The 17,570-nt window shown below is 42.0% G+C and overlaps 2 protein-coding genes and 1 non-coding gene across 19 annotated transcripts; all 3 read right to left on the reverse strand.

Moving 5' to 3' along the window:
* Positions 1-22: 22 nt before the first annotated feature.
* LOC106564663 (uncharacterized) lies at positions 23-10,177 on the reverse strand. 17 transcript variants are annotated; one of them, XM_082958828.1, is made up of 10 exons: positions 10,040-10,114; positions 9,789-9,824; positions 9,085-9,125; positions 8,790-8,836; positions 5,744-5,874; positions 5,216-5,422; positions 4,170-4,526; positions 3,533-3,898; positions 1,307-1,410; positions 23-809 (listed from the first exon to the last, which is right to left on the reverse strand). In XM_082958828.1, exons 6-10 carry the CDS (start codon positions 5,268-5,270, stop codon positions 618-620), a joined length of 1,074 nt encoding a protein of 357 aa, XP_082814954.1. In that variant the 5' UTR covers positions 5,271-5,422; positions 5,744-5,874; positions 8,790-8,836; positions 9,085-9,125; positions 9,789-9,824; positions 10,040-10,114; the 3' UTR covers positions 23-617. The 17 variants fall into 17 exon arrangements, with proteins under 17 accessions (XP_082814954.1, XP_082814958.1, XP_082814953.1 ...); XM_082958832.1 differs by having other exon boundaries at positions 9,098-9,125; positions 10,040-10,100; XM_082958827.1 differs by lacking the exon at positions 9,789-9,824 and having other exon boundaries at positions 10,040-10,124.
* Positions 10,101-14,811, reverse strand: LOC106564662 (BUB3-interacting and GLEBS motif-containing protein ZNF207). The gene is made up of 7 exons (XM_082958834.1): positions 14,713-14,811; positions 14,438-14,502; positions 13,728-13,861; positions 12,441-12,539; positions 11,493-11,723; positions 11,114-11,270; positions 10,101-10,948 (listed from the first exon to the last, which is right to left on the reverse strand). Exons 1-7 carry the CDS (start codon positions 14,790-14,792, stop codon positions 10,803-10,805), a joined length of 912 nt encoding a protein of 303 aa, XP_082814960.1. The 5' UTR covers positions 14,793-14,811; the 3' UTR covers positions 10,101-10,802.
* Positions 14,283-14,416, reverse strand: LOC123725792 (small nucleolar RNA SNORA49). Its single transcript, XR_006758305.1, has one exon. It is a non-coding gene; the product is annotated as a small nucleolar RNA SNORA49 (small nucleolar RNA).
* Positions 14,812-17,570: the final 2,759 nt, after the last annotated feature.

Here is a 17,570-nt window from a genome sequence, read left to right on the forward strand (position 1 = left end):
CTGAATTTGCAAATCACAAAAGGACCTTAACAGCTTTTATTTACATCCAACTGAACTGCATAGTCACTTTACCTCTGCTTACATATTACCTGGACTAACCTGTACCCCCACACTTAGCCTCACTGTTATTTTGTTGCTCTTTATTTTTCTATATACTTATTAAGGGCTTGTAAGTAAGCATTTCATTGTCAGGACTACACATGTTGTACTCGGCGCATGTGATAAATACAATTAGATTTTGAAGCCATGCTGTGGTTCAGCACACCATGCAAATACATCCGGTGGACCATCCCACTGAGTCGTTGTCAATGCAGATCATTTGATATGTAGCATGGTAACAAACGTACCATGTCAAAATACAACACCTTTAAAAAAGTAAAGCAAGGCTACAACATTTAGCTGCCAGCATTTACATCAAATACAAAACATTGTTTAAAACGCCACAACAGCATTTACAGTACAACAAACTAAGTTAGGTGGATGTTTGTTTGTCCAAATTTAAGGTTATGTAAGTTGTAGTTATAGTCCAGACTCCAGTTTATAAATGAATAGTCAAACACCGTATTGGGCTGACCTTGTTCCTCCCATTTTCAGATACTAGCGGTTACTCTTCAGCCTCAGTGGTTTTCCTGTTGAGAACTCAGAGGGGGGGGGGCAGAAGCATCCATTTCCTCCAGATGTAGGGGGGGCCTCGGGTGGTAAGAGGGAGCCACTTTTCCATTCCGGTTGGGGGACCGCACCCCAACCATCTCCTCGTAGATGGAAGCCTGGTGGGGCTGCGGTTTGACACGGTCTCCTCGGGTCTTACCCTGACAGAGGACAGAAGCCAATCAGAGAAGGCAGCAGGTGAAAACAACTAGTGAAACTAGTGTCTTCCCTGTGTGAAATGATGTGAATAGTAAGAGGATGGATGCTTTGATTCAGTGGCATCCTTCCTCAATTTGAGGTGTTTGACAAATCACTGGTACTTAGTCATACATGTCAGAAATCAGTGTTATGGTACTGACAATTTGTCACTTGAGGAATACAGTAGCTACCAAATGAGTACGTATCTAATTACATTACAATATCATGTCAACAACCATAGAGGTTACAGGTGTGGCTGTAAAAGGTTACAGAGTGGCTTTATAAACTCAGAGCAAAGAACCGTTTGATTTCAAGAAAATGTCATGAATGTGAGGTTGTAATGCTTTTTAAATGATGACCATGAAAGCAGCAAAAAAACTGGAGTGGCTACCATTTATATAAATAATATTCTGTGTGTCAATCCTTTTGTCCATAGTAAGTAGGTTACAGTCCTACTCACATAATGAGCCACTCCCAGGGCCAAAAGGAAGATGAGTAGCAGCCCCACAGCAGCAGAAAGGACATAGAGCAGTGGAGGGTAACCAGTACAGCTACACCTAACACCTGGGGAAACAATGAGCAATATGTAGTGTGAGACTTTAAAGAATGTCAACTCACTTCCTAAATTAGCTTCTCTAGAGCCAGTGGGACGATTTCGGCCCACCTACTCAACAGCCAGTGGAATCCCGTGGCGCGTTATTCAAATACCTTAGAAATGCTATTACTTCAATTTCTCAAACATATGACTATTTTATACCATTTTAAAGACAAGACTCTCGTTAATCTAACCACACTGTCCGATTTCAAAAAGGCTTTACAACGAAAGCAAAACAGATTATGTCAGCAGAGTACCCAGCCAGAAATAATCAGACACCCATTTTTCAAGCTAGCATATAATGTCACATAAACCCAAACCACAGCTAAATGCAGCACTAACCTTTGATGATCTTCATCAGATGACAATCTTAGGACATTATGTTATACAATACATGCATGTTTTGTTCAATCAAGTTCATATTTATATCAAAAAACTGCTTTTTACATTAGCATGTGACGTTCAGAACTAGCATACCCCCCGCAAACTTCCGGTGAATTTACTAAATTACTCACGATAAACGTTCACAAAAAACATAATTATTTTAAGAATTATAGATACAGAACTCCGCTATGTCCGATTTTAAAATAGCTTTTCGGTGAAAGCACATTTTGCAATATTCTAAGTAGATAGCCCGGCATCACAGGGCTAGCTATTTAGACACCCACCAAGTTTAGCCCTCACCAAAGTCAGATTTACTATAAGAAAAATGTTATTACCTTTGCTGTTCTTCGTCAGAATGCACTCCCAGGACTTCTACTTCAATAACAAATGTTGGTTTGGTTCAAAATAATCCATAGTTATATCCAAATAGCGGCGTTTTGTTTGTGCGTTCAAGACACTATCCGAAAGGGTAAAGAAGGGTGACGAGCCCGACGCGTTTCGTGACAAAAAAATTCTAAATATTCCATTACCGTACTTCGAAGCATGTCAACCGCTGTTTAAAATACATTTTTATGCCATTTTTCTCGTAAAAAAGCGATAATATTCCGACCGGGAATCTGTGTTTTAGTACAGAGAGAAAATAAAAACATGGGGTCGCCTCGTGCACGCGCCTCAGTCTCATTGTCCTCTGATAGACCACTTACCAAAGGCGCTAATGTTTTTCAGCCATGGGCTGGAATTACATCATTCAGCTTTTTCCCGGGTTCTGAGAGCCTATGGGAGCCGTAGGAAGTGTCACGTTACAGCAAAGATCCTCAGTTTTCAATAAAGAGAGTCAAGAAGAACAAGAACTTGTCAGACAGGCCACTTCCTGTAAGGAATGTTCTCAGGTTTTTGCCTGCCATATGAGTTCTGTTATACTCACAGACACCATTCAAACAGTTTTAGAAACTTTAGGGTGTTTTCTATCCAAAGCCAATAATTATATGCATATTCTAGTTTCTGGGCAGTAGTAATAACCAGATTAAATCGGGTACGTTTTTTATCCGGCCGTGTAAATAATGCCCCCTAGCCCTAACAGGTTAAAAATACATTGACAACCTTTCATATACCGTGTATGATGAACATGAACATTGTTACCTGGGTTACTGCATTGGCTACTAGAGTTAATAAACAATACAGCGTCATAGAAACTGCTTCCACAGATGACCTGGACATTTACTGGCATGAATTTACAGTTTAAAGGGATAGTTTGGCAGATTCATTTGTGGATACCATTTTATGTCTGTGTGTAGTTTGAATCAGTGCGCTAACGCTAGTTAGCGTTGTCTCGCGAAACTACCTCCAACTTCCTTCATACTAGACGCAGACATAAAACATATCCACGAGTTCATCCGACTCTGGGTAAGTAGATAGCGTTCCTTGCCAAAATCACAAACTATCCCTTAAAAACCAAAACCACTGACCCCAGTTTCCTACTGTATGTGTCTATTTTCAAAATGAGTATAGAAACCGATGTGGGGAGGGGAAGTGGATTTACTTTTCGTAAAGGTCTGGTCAAAAACGTGTATAGACAGACAACGCATAGGCACACAAAGAATGAACAAGCCATACTAAATCAAGTGTTACTTGTTTATATCCACTAGCCCGATATAAACCAGGTGTTTTATTAGGGTTGAATCCACTAACCCTATGATAAACACCCACCTTGCACAGACACAAAGTACACGTGTCTCCCTAGCCTGGCACTGTTGTCGGGCCTGCTGGGGAGCAGCAGCTCACAGCTGTAAAAGGCGCTCTCTTCCGGCTGCATCTTTAGCAGGGTGAGGTTGTAGGCCAGGCCGCCCAGCCCTGTGGCCAGGTGAAGCCTCTCTTCTGGGGGGAATGCGGCAGAGGAAGAGGTGCGCTTTGAGTGGAACAGCACCTCCACTGGAGCCCGGCCCCATCGCCTCTTCAGGCATACCCCTTCCATGGCCGAGGGGGAACCGTAGGGGGCGAGGCAGGGGAGGACAGCTGACCCCCCGGCGCACGTCTCTATCAGGCCTACATCCATCTTGTTGTCTGGGACATCTTCTCCAGATGGGAAACAAACACTAGTATGACTGGCTTTGTGGGCGGGGTAAAGGAGAGTATGTTGCTAGAGCGTGGGGTATTCTGAGGAAGCAGTGGCAGGATGCATAACATGAACAGTATGGCTCAGCTATGGAGTCGAGTTATTACCAAAAAAAGGGAAAACACGCAGGCTACTGTGACTGTTTGACACACATCATGATGTCAACAACTCCATTCGCATCAAGAAACATAAAAAAGTAAATAAATTAAGGAATCCATAAAGAATACTCACCAACATTGTCGACGTACAGAAAGAACTCCATATTGCTTGGAATCTTCTCATCCACGCTGGAGGCATCGAGGAAGACAAACTCACAGTAGTAGACGTCTGTGTCTTTTCCGTTCAGCTGGCTGAGGGTCACGTTGACCCGGTGAGTACTCGGGTCTCCGGTGACATGGATGCGCTCTTTGACGTCAAGGTTAAACACAGGCTTTTGTTCAGTAAACATGAACAGGACCTCTCTGTTGGGCTGCAGCCACTTGCGTTTCAGGTAGAGCCCAATGGGCTTGGAGGCATTGAACTCAGAGATACAGTAGAACTCTACAGAGTCACCCTGCGGTCTCTCCAGGAATTCAATATCACAGAACACTAGGAGGCAACATATAGAGAAGGTAATACGTTAGCTCCCCGTTTTTATTTTACTAGGCAGTGCCATTAAAAACTAATTCTTATTTACATTGACGGCCTACCCAGGCGCAACCCCCCGGACGACGCTATGCCAACTGTGCGCCGCTCTATGGGACATCCCAATCACGGCCGATTGTGATACAGCCTGGGATCGAAACAGGCTGTGTGCAGTGACGCCTCTAGCATTGAGATGCTGCGCCACTCGGGCTTGTTGGTGGTCATATAAAAAGGAAGCCCACTGTACTGACGCATGGTTTGGACCTCCCTACCCTGGTCAAGAAAAAATCTGTATAATGATCAATGTAGTGATATGGAACAGTTACAGGGCTCTGGTTAAACCAAACAAGTGCTGTTTTTATAGACATTAAACTACTCATGATAAAGTAATCCAAAACTTGCAGTGGCAGAAGAAAAAAATCCAACACCAAAGGAGGTTGGTGGCACCTTAATTGGAGAGGACAAGCTCGTGTTAATGGCTGGAGAGGAATGAATGGAATGGTATCAAATAAATCAAAGCCGTGGTTTCCATGTTTGATGCCATTCCATTCACGCCAGCCATTATGAGCCGTCCTCCCCTCAGCAGCCTCCTGTGGCCAACACAGTTCCCAATAAACTAACCCCACACTAAAAGTTGCAGAAACAAGACTTACCCAACACTGTATGTGTGATGAGCAGCAGCCGAACACCTGTCAGATGAAGAGTCATAATGACTTCGCTTGTTCTTATATGATGCTATCACACACTGAGCAGCATGCAGTGAGCCTCAGACACAAGTGGAGTATTAGACTAGAATTGTTGAGTGGCACTCACTTGATTGGTGACTAGTTACAGGAACTTCTCCACCTCAAACCTTAACGCTAAACAGGAAGAGTTGTTCGTAAACTACTCCTCACAAGTGTCACAGCAAAAAGCCACACCCACCTTTACATAATTACTACAAAATATTTATCTGTAAAGATGAGATGGTTCTGCAAATGCAAAATACTGAAGCCAGACAGAAAGGGTGTTGACCTTATACGAAAGAGTATAAAATAGTGAGTATTTAGCCATTTGTAAAGCTGCAAAAATCTGTCAATTTCAGCCACTGCTAATAAGAGAATATATTTAGGTATCAAAACATTAGTTACTTTGAAGTTGTTTAAGGTTTATAAAATGTTATGATAAAAGTCACAACATACCACAAATGACCAACTATTCACTGTAACGTCGTGGGAGATATTGCAAACAGTTACTTGAGAAAGTCAAGTTCACGACCCAAGACCATCAAGTAGTCCTCTTACAAAGATGGTTCAGATCTGTCCTGTTCCTGCTATAAAATAAGACAGGCTTGAAAAAACACACTCAAAATTGTACACTACCCACAGGATTTATTCTTACAATAGTGTGTTTTGATACAAAGCATTTGGATTTTTACATTAGGATAAATGTATGCACATCAGCAAGTGGAGAGCAACTGTGATACCGCCTACATTGTCTTATGAAATAACATGTCTATTTGTTTTATGTGAAATGTGTAGTTAATGAACAAACAGGCCAATGTTCCCTTTAAAAGGACGTTATAGGATGCATGTTGACAATTCTAACTGTGGAGAATTCAATTAAAATGGTGAAGCTAATCCGAGTTATAGTTAAGTATTAATAACAGCAGCATATCCAAGACAGTTTTGAGCATTGTTCCAAAAGTTGGAAGAGGAGTTTGGACGAGTGTTGACGACGACATCCAACAGGCCAAATACTATAATCCATAAGTATTATTAATCAATTAATCTGTAAACAATGATTATAACTTCAAAAAAAACAACATTACTGTAATATTGTCTGGGAGTGTCAATCATTTTACATCAGCCATGTACAGTGCCTTCCAAACGTATTCACACCCCTTGACTTTCTCTACTTTGTGTTAGACAGAATTTTAAAAAATGTATTAAATCGAGATTGTGTCACTGGCTTACACAATAACGCACAATGTCTAAGTGGAATAGTTTTTTTGAACGTTTTACAAATTAATTCAATGTAAAGCTGAAACGTCTTGAATCAAAAAGTATTCAACCCCTTTTATGGCAAGCCTAAATAAATTCAGGAATAAAAATTAGCTTAAGTCACAATATAAATTGTATGGACTCACTGTGTGCAATAATAGTGCTTAACATGATTTGAATAACTACCTCATTCCTGTACCCCACACATACAGATAAAAAGGTCCCCGAGCCGAGCAGTGAATTTCAAAACAGATTCGCCACAAAGACCAGGGAGGTTTTCAAATGCCTCGCAAAGGGTATCTAATGGTAGGTGGGTACAATTCAAATAAAAAGCAGACATTGAATATCCCTTTGAGCATGGTGAAATTATAACACTTTGGATAGTATATCAATTGTAGAGGAAGAATCAGAATTAGTTAGGTATATTAGATCATTAAAATGTCTTATCTGCATAATATGCTTGTATGATATGCTTGTTATTTGAATGTATCCCTTTGGACTCTGGTGTTGGTAGTTGCAATTCCTCCCTCAGCTGGGGCCCAGAGAGGGGAGAAGTCAGGCTTGTCTTTCACATGCCGCTAGTGCTATGCAGAATATCAGAAAGAGAAGAGGACAGGAGGGAACATTGTCTTCATATGTGAATGTGTCTTTACCTATTCTAAACCATGTGAAAGGATGGCGTGATTGATGGAGAACCACTTGTCTCCACAATTTCTGTGAGCCAGTCACTCCCTCCTTGGGGGAGATGAGGTCTGAGAAAAGATGTGGGATAGTGTCTGGAACCATTGTATGTCATCTCTGATGTTGCACCTGTCCTGGGGGAGTGAATGACCTAGAGGCTTACTCCCCTCAGTGTCCAGGCGTGTGGTCAAGAAGGGGTTTTACTTCAGATGGAAGTATCTGGAGTTGACAATTGAGTTATGCCATAGAATTAATTGGTGTTTCTGTGCTTTGAAGTACCAGGAACGAGATCGGAGCCTCGTCTTAAGGGACAGACTAAATAAGAACAGTCTTCAAAGCAAATGCTATCTGGCGCGATACTCCTTTCTCATATATCAAGTTCCACCCTGTGACCCATTCCATGCATCTGTTGTTTGTCAGGAAGACTAAAAGGGCGTATCTTTTCTATAAAAGATATGTATTCTTCATGTGTGTCAGAGCTACTCGCCACAACACTTGGAAGTGTTGAGCCGACCAGCCTTGTCGTTATAGAAGCAATGACTCTATGCTTTCCTTATTAATATGTTTTGAATAAAGTAATATCCTGATTGGTAATTGACCTCGTCTCTCCTCATTGATTAGAATTTCTACCACACAATACACCCAGTCACTACGGTGAGGAAACCGTTCAGGGATTTCACGAGGCCACATCCACCATTACAAAATGACTACAAAATATTTATCTGCAAAGATGAGATGGCTCTGCAAATGCAAAATAAAAAAGTACATTTGAGTTTAATGGTTTTGATCGAAAACTGATGATTGATCAACATTGTAGTTACTCCACAATACTAACCTAAATGAGAGTGAAAAAGGAAGCCTGTACAGCATAAAACACACGGCAAATTAATTAACTTTATGTCCTGAATACAAAGTGTTATGTTTTGGGCAAATCCAACGTCAATGACTACCCCTCTTCATATTTTCAAGCATGGTGGTGGTGGCTACATCATGCTAGTCGTCAGCAAGGACTAGGGAGTTTAGGATAAGAAACAGAATAGAGCTAAGCACATGAAAAACCTAAATGAAAACCTGGTTCAGTCTGCTTTCCAAAAGACACTGGGAGACAAATGTACCTTTCAGCAGGACAATAACCTAAAACACAGGTCAAATATACACTGGGGTTGCTTAAATGTTGAATGGCCTAGTTAATAGTTGACTTAAATCTGTTTTTAAATCTATGACAAGACTTGAATATGGCTGTCTAGCAATGATCAACAACCAAATTGACAGAGTTTGAAGAATATGTAAATATAATACAATCCAGGTGTGGAAAGCTCACGCTGTAATGGCTGCCGAAGGTGATTCTAACATGTATTGACTGACTCAAGGGGTTGAATACATATGTATTTCATTTTCAAACATGATTTCACTTTGTCATTATGGGGTATTGTGGGTAGATGGGTGAGAATCTATTTAATCCGTTTTGAATTCAGGCTGTAACAACCAAATGTGGAACAAGTCAAGCGGTATGAATACTTTCTGAAGGCACTGTACATCATAGCCGATGTGAAATCCTACTTACCAAATGAGTGGGGTAAAAAATGTGTCCAGTTTCCACCGAACTGCCCCCTTCACCATCAGACAGAAAGAGGCAACAATGGCACACCACAGCATTCAACATTCATTACATTTGTATGCAGCCAAATGGTGTAACAAATCTTGAGCAAGTACTTTAGAATAACTCTGCAATACTCAAAAAATGTACAAATCTTAGAAAAACAAAAAATTGATTATTTCAGATTCAACAACTAGTTACTACTAAACGGTACATCCGGTGCAAGATACAGCCACACTATGGTAAGGGAATGGGTACTTACAGATATAACTGACCTGTTTCGCAAGAAATCTGTGTTTTAGGCTGAAAAGCAGATAAGGACATTTCCATCAAAATAGACATGGGCTTACAAAAAGTTTCAAAGTAATAGTTTTTCGATTTTAATATGCTATGCAGTGTTTCCCCTAGTATTTTTTTCCAGCAGCGGTGGCAAAGTTAGTGTGTAGCGGGCATGACAAATGGCACATTTTAGCGGCCCTCTCGGCTACAGAGAAAAACTGTAGCTGTTCTAAAACAAATTTTCTGCAATTCTACACATTTTGACATTAACATTTTACAGTTTTAAAGCTAAATTTTCTACAATTCTACACATTTTGCCATGGCTTATGCATTGTTCCTAATTTATCTAAATGACAAACAAAATCAAAAGGGGCCATATATCATGACATTTTTTTTAAATTTACATTCTCCGACTGTCTAGTCTTTATTTTGCCGATTTTTAGTTCTCAAAAATATATTGCGCCATTATCGCTTCTATATTCCTGGTTTTAGTCATTTAATTAACTTTTTTTTTTGCAGTGGCGGCCAAAGTTGCATATAGGGGAAACACTGATGCATCATAGTGGAATAACACCAAATTAAGGCTCTCTGACTTGAAAAGCTAGACACCCAGAGGACATGAGTAGGTGGTTTAGGAAAAATACACCCGACATCAAGTAAAATGTACATTTATCATCAACCACTCACAGAGTGTAGAGCACTTGCATGCAAATGTTAGTGAACCTAAGGTGAGGAAGATAAACTGATTCAGTGTGCAGGTATTAAATGATTGGATTACTATTAAAGAACATCAGGCTATAAACTTATCTGCATCAAGACAATTTGTATATTAAAACATGTTTAAAAATACCAGATCTGGAACGTTGACATTCTATTATTTGAGCAATATTTAATAAATACAACATTTATGTACAAACCTTCACGAAGAAGGTACTAACCTCCATGGTACAAACCTTCATGAAGCCTCATCCCCATCCACGGGTCAGGAAAAAAACGGTGTTGGATTTTAAGTGAGTTTTATTACAACATAGATTGTTTAAAACAGTACAGAGAATAAATTCACACAAGTTACCCTCTTGATCATGAAATGAACCTGAAATAAGAATGAAGCTAGAGACTGATAGATAATAATAATAATCCATAGATCTGGTGATAAACTACTAAACAGTTGGAATCGTCATCATAAAGGAGGACCCTCACCAACCATACGGTTGGGGACAGGGCGTCCAACAACACACAAGTGTGCTGTGAGGGCCTCGTCACCGACTTACTCTACACAACAGAAAATCATATATTTACAGGAAACTTGCCTTTTTGTAAGGGGAGGGCGATACGATCATGTTACTCCAGCAGCGAGCAGTCAAAACAATATGAACCATATTTAACACACTTCACTTCTACAAACCTGAGTGAAACATGAGAAGAAAAACACCATACATGTATCAAATCTGCACAACGACAAAGTTGTCATTATCATCAAGTTGTTTTGTGTGTTTTGTTGTTTCTATGTTTTTTTCCCCCATTAAAGATGTCATGTTAAATGTCCGTGTGCTGCGTATATATATTTGTTTTCATCAATACTTTTCTTCACCTTCACTGGTTGGTCTTACTGCTCATTGGCTTGGGCTAGTTTTAAAAAGCACAAGGTGAGAAAAGGTTTAACCTCCAAACCTAGTGAGGGGTCAGGTCGTTGCGACAGCTTCAGTATCGTCCCGCAGGAGACATGACGGGGGGCCGCATGCCCATGGGAGGCCCTCCTTGGTATCCCATCGGAGGGCCCTGCCCATACGGAGGCATCCCGCCCTGCATGTAGCCAGGCACGCCCTGGGGGGGACCACCATACTGACCTGGAGGGAGGAGGAAGTATATTGAAACATCACGCTCACAATGCAAGCAAATGAAAAAAAACCATGTTTTGACTGGTATGATACTTGGTCTTTCGTGCCATCAAAGGCTCCAAGTTTCTCTCCATCAGTTGATGTTTTTGGTCTAGTGATGCCATGACATCTTACCGTGCATGGGGTGCCTCATGCCAGGCTGCTGCGGGGGCATGCCCTGCTGTGGGGGCATCATGCCGCCCACAGCCGCCACAGGAGGGGCAGACATGTGGACCTGCCCCTGTCTGGGCACGTTACGCTGGTACCGGGGCAACTGAGCCCGTCGCTCCTCCTGTCACCGGGCAGACAAACACAGAGAGGATTCTTAGATAGGACGCAACACTAGCCTATCCCTTTCAGTGCAACGGCAAGGACAACTCAATCACATTATATTTGACTCATTTGTTTTAAACAAATATTACAAGTATCACAACAGTAACGCGACATAGATAAATGTACTTTCTCATTCCTTACTTACTGTGAAAGGGCAAAACGCAAAGCAGGAGCAACTTACCAGTGAGATATCCTCATCAGGGTGGATCAACTTACTGGTTGCACTCGTGGTGGTGAGGGTGGCTGGCTTACTGGTCACTGTGGCGGGGGGCTTGGCCACAGTGTTACTAGGGGGGTTAGAGGAGGATGAGGAGGCAGAGGACTGGATGTAGGCGGGGAATGTTGCTTTGGGAGGGTCAGAGGAGGTGGAGGGCGCGCTGTGGGGCACAGCTCCAGAGGCACTCTGCTGGGCCTGGGAGACCGGAAGGAAGATGCACTGTCAGATGGGTGAGTGACTCAACATGATCACACAAACACAGATTACAATGCTCTCCTCTCATAGGAATCAGATATTCAGACATTTGACCTACTGATTCCTTAGAAGTGCTTTCTAAACAGAATTTGTCCCATGATTTTTGATCACAACAAGCGATTGGTTGATTCCTCAGATTTTTACAAGCAGAGTGCACTGTACCTCAAACTAACGCTGACCCAGGCACTTTAAATGACTGGATAATATCCGTTTCAAAAAATGATTGAAATATCAGCTCAGCTGAGACACAAGAAAAACTCATATCATATCACACATTGCTGATGAGCATTGCATTGTGCAAAATAGCATCTGAGGAAATCCATGTCAACAAGTCAGGGGAGGGGAAAAATAAGCAAAAAGCAAGCTGTGCCTAAACAAAAACACATTTTAAATCACCATTCCAGTGATAAGAAAACTAAGGCAGGCCACACACAGGCATGCAGCAAGTCCTCCTAAGGGAAAGCCGACCGTCAGCTCATCCTTTTGCTGGAGCGGTTGACAAAAACGCACACGGAATGACAAAAAGCCTGTTGAATATGTTAACTTAAGTTTATATGTCAAAACACAGACATTTTGTAGCATTCCCAACCAAATCAAGCTGATATGCTGCATGCCACAAGAGTCTATGGGACATGGAAGTGAAAGAGTCCTGCCTACTTGTGAAGTGTTAGACAACAGAGGCTTAGAGGCAGCAGACTGAGAGTCTGCAGTGCTACTGGGAGAGGCTGTGATGGTGTTTGGAACATGAGAGCCCATCTGCAGCACAAAGAAGAGAGGCAGAGTGTGAACAACACTAGCAGAACCTGGAGTGAATACCAGCAGCTCTGGAGAGGAAAACGAGGAGAGGGCATTTTGATAATGAACTATAGTTCCTTACTATGGATGCATTACTGATAAAACTCTGCTATTGCTGCTCCCTATTAGGCTTGGGCGGTATACCATATACCGGGGTATTTGGAAATAGCCACAGGATGGTTTTTCAATACCGTTGAAACTCTCTCTGAAGATCGCATAAATGTGAATATTTGCTGCTACATTTCAAGTAAATACCTGCAGTCAAGAGATAATGATTGCGCATTTCATTTCACCTGTCAGAATTATTCATTATGAAGCTTACTGCTAGTACCCAGTCACAAGGTGTTTGTTTACAAGCACACTAATGAGAGACCAGAGCCTTGAGTCATTCATTGTTGTGCAGCACACGCCAGGTGATCAGGTTACAGTATGGAAATCACAACTAAACGTTCACCAGCTAGATGTTTTATAACTTTTAACTAAAAACTGTGTCAAATGTGCTAAATGCTCTGCAGCTGTACAATTGGTTTGCCAATTTAGTCGCTAGTTAGCTATCTAGCTAAGTGGTTAGCTTCTTACAAAAATTATATTGCCGGTAACAGCAGAAAAACCCCTCTTGGATCAAGAGCCTTGCTGTCTAATAATTGTGTTGTGCGTACAGCAAACTGTAGCCTTTCTGAGTTACTTTTATAACTTTGTGAGCTGGGATGTCTGTCCTGAAAATAGTTCAGGTCAGAGGCTGTCTAAATGTTTGCGATGCTCTTTATCATTTAGTTTGCATTCTATGGGATTTTACATGTACTTGTTAGCATTGCTAACCTTTGGATTACAAAAGCTCAGCGGCGGTTTGAAAATAGTGCCCCTTGTGTTCAGTGCTGGTATTACCGAATATACCAATATGGGACAAGGTCAGTATGAAGGTATGACACTCTGGATACTGCCCAAGCCTACTCCCCATCATTAATGATGATACTCTGATAGTATGCATGTGTCCGAGATAAGTGCACCAGTACAACCATCTTAATACAGAGGAAATCCTCTTGGTGAATTATTCAATGGACACCATTTAAAATGAACAAGGTAAACCAATGGGACAGTTATGACAAGATACAGCTCCATCCCACCTCGCCTCTTGGCAAGGTGACCCACCTGTACTGCGCTGGGGAACAGGGGCTTGCTGACGGCAGCAGGGGCTGCTGCGGCAGGTCGGGGCATCCCTGCCGGGGTGGGTGCCTGGGCCATGTGGGGCATACCAGGACGGTGACCCATGTGGGGTGGCATTCCTTAAGACAAGACATCAGGTCTCAATATCAAATCACCGTTCTTTCTCAGGAAGTTAGGGAATCCATGACAAATATCATAGCAGGTCATTTCTAGGTCATGATAGAATTGAGAGTGAACATGATTTTGCGCTACTAGAGCTAGGACGATAAACCGAAAATGATCGACACCAACCACTTATCGTGGGCATTTTGCTGATATCGTTCATTCTGGTAAATAACCTACTAGAGAAATGTGAAGTTTGAAACAAAATACGTGTGCTAATATAGGTGATTGATAACCGGACAATTGATAGCTACAACATTCAAAGTAGTATTAGTATTTTTAAGGGTAATATTAAAACTGTGGTGCACATTCATGTTATAAGCTTATCATTAAATAGATTTTTGTCCACGTCGCCCAGCTCTATGCTAGTCTTGTGAAATTGTCAGCTCTCTCACAAGCCTCATATAGGAGAAAAGTCCTAGATGAGAGAGGTGAGGGCCACAGTGCTGTATCCCCTGTCAATGCCAGACCACCCCACTGGGTACAGAGTGACTGGAGTAAGGGAGGGGAAGAGGGGTACAGACAGTGCTTACCTGGCGGCATACCGGGCATCCGTTGCATCATTGGAGGCATCATCCCTCCCATCCCATGCATCATGCTGTAAGGTGATCAAACCAACAGGTGTGAGTTAGAATCTGAATGATCAAATCTAACTGTCTGATGTTTTAATAATAAGGCAGATCCTGCAGCGACGGACCAGTTCAGGGCGACATTTAACCCCTGCAAAGAGTGAGCAAACGCACCGTGGCTTTGTGTGTCATTGAGAGAGGAAAATGTCACCCACTGAGTAGTATGAGTTAGTGCTCACCCTGGTGGCATTCCGTGCATACCAGGGGGCATCCCATGCATCATGGGCGGGACACCGTGACCTGGCATCATAGGGGGCATTCCTGCATTGGGAAGAAAAGGGAAAGAACCTAGATTTTAAACAATACACCAGGTATAATTTATGAGCCATTATATGGTGATGCTGGGAATTAATTTTTTACAGTTTGTGGTTTGTTCAGAATGGGCATGATTCATTCACAATTCAGAGCAGTTGAACATTTTTGCCAATCATCATTACTTGATGCGAATGTCTTACTGGCAGACAGGACGTGACAGATGGATAGATGGATAGATGGATGGATGGATGGATGGATGAAGGGAGGGATTGCAATGTGTTGCTGAAAGATAATCGTGCCCACAGAGCATGTAAGACATTTAACATAAATTGATATCCAGTGAACATACTGTTATAGTCTCTCCTGGGGGACTTACAGTAGCTCTAGGAAGCAGCTCATACCGCCATTATCAACAACAACACATGACTAAGGGCCAATGGTGACTGGGGATAATATGCTTCTGGAGGGAAAGGAGTTAGCATGTAGGCTTTACTACAACATCCGAACTAGGCCAACTGTATTGCAGCAGTGCTATCCACTGCTTTTGGCTCTAGTGTTAGTTCATCAACATTCTGGGAACACACCAATAAACCTCCGGTAAACCTTTTGTAGATGATGTCTCAGTATTGATCCAGCATTGCTTGGCTCCTGCTGCCATGTGCTGGCAGTTGACACATTTGATGCGTCGTCATCATTGGCTGAGATTTTAGTTTTGTCCTCTCATGCCAACGATGGTGCTGGATCCCTAACAGGCTTTTACAGTGTCCCTCCTCTCCTAATCTATCTATCTGACCGGCCGTGTAGTGATCTCTCCGACTGTGATAAGTCTGACATATTACACCCCTCCACAATGTAATCCCTTCACTGGGTCAACAACACTGCTGATCCCTTCCAATCGACAACAACACAAACAGAATGCACATATCAGCCCAGAAACAGCACAGGACAAACACTCCACTAACCTTACAGGTAGGACTAGCTGCTCTGTCTGGTAGGTCTAGGACAACTTGTTTTATCTGTATTATTTTTGTAATTGTTTTTAGGGGGTCTAGAAATCTACAAATTTAGTAGATTACCATTGACCAAAGACTAAACCGTTTCCCAGCCACTTATGATTTGAACCGCATCTCTGTTTAATCACGTTTTGGCTGCTTAACTCCTTGTGTTTTCATCAACATAAAAGCAGGATTTGACTTATTTTCCCGCCTTTAAGCTGGCATTGAGTGTACTGTACAGCAGCCCAGTGAAAACAGCATTGCGTTCTTTGTTTTCCATTGTGGTTGTCTAGAGAATGACAGTGATCCATGTATTTGTCTGTGCCACTGTTATGAGACAACGGGATGTCTTCTCATTGGAACGTGTGTGTGTGTGTGTGTGTGTGTGAGAGAGAGAGAGAGTGTTAGAGAGAGAGAGAGAGTGCGGAAACATCCCTCTGGGACTGGTTAGCGCTGGAAAATGAATAGTCCTTTTAATCTCCAGTGGAACGTCCTTGTGTATTTGGACAGGGCCTTGCTTCTCCACAAGCCAATCAATATCGCCCTTGTCTCATTGTCAACTAGAATGATTCTCTCATTCTCTCATTCCAGCATGAGGGCTCTTGTACGCGTCAACAAAACAACTCATAGATTTTATTCTGTTTGGGGATTTGTTTCTATGGATACATCCGCTGTAGGGGTTTTAAACCAATGTGTTCATAATATCTGAGGCTGAAACACACTGTTTTTTGGGGGGCCTGGTTTTGGCATGCTATCGTCGCTATGGTATAAATGGGACGGTTAAAGTATGTACACTAAGCTGGGAGAGAGAGAGAGAGAGAGAGAGAGAGAGAGAGAGAGAACTAGGAGAACTCCTGTGTTTTGGATTCTGCTGTGGGCATAAAGGACACGTGTGTGGATTCTGTGTGTGTGTGTGTGTGTGTGTGTGTGTGTGTGTGTGTGTGTGTGTGTGTGTGTGTGTGTGTGTGTGTGTGTGTGTGGCAGTCACAACACTGAACGACCTCTCCTACACACACTGCTGATAGAGAGCCAGAGCTTTGGGACGTTAGATATTTGGTTAAATTCCCAGCAGCCTCCGCCTCTCTCAGAGCTGTGTGTGTGTCTGTGTTTAATAATGGATGGCTTGCAATGACCATGTGCTCTCATGAGGAGGCAGATGTGGTGTGTGTGGGAGCATAATCTAGAGGCGAAAGAAACGTACACCTATTTAGGCGAGGTGCTGGCTAGGGGAGTAAAACACTTAAAAATTAAAGGAGAGCCGCACACTAGGAGCTCAGGTGCAATAATTTAATAACCTAATATCCAACGTTTCGACAGACAAGCTGTCTTCATCAGGATATGATCATGGGAGCATAATCATTTGGAAAGGAGACAGCTGATACTTAAGTGATGTCATGACACACACACACACCCAGGAATAGATTGAGAAACACTACTCTACAGAGCCATAGAGTAGATATGACAATGTATGTACAGTATACAGTGCATACGGAAAGTAATCAGACTCCTTGACTTTTTCCACATTTTGTTACGTTACAGCCTTATTCTAAAATGTATTAAATATTTTTTCCCCCTCATTAATCTACACACAATACCCCATAATGACAAAGCAGAAACAGTTTTTTAGACATTTTTGCAAATGTATTAAACATAAAAAACACAAATACCCTATTTACATAAGTATTCAGACCATTTGCTATGAGACTAGAAATCGAGCTCAGGTGCATCCTTGAGATGTTTCTACAAGGCACAGATCTGGGTAAAGGTACCAAAACATTTCTGCAGCA

This window comes from Salmo salar, chromosome 12 (assembly GCF_965601325.2).
Source record: "Salmo salar chromosome 12, fSalSal1, whole genome shotgun sequence".
NCBI classification, from domain to species: Eukaryota; Metazoa; Chordata; class Actinopteri; order Salmoniformes; family Salmonidae; genus Salmo; species Salmo salar.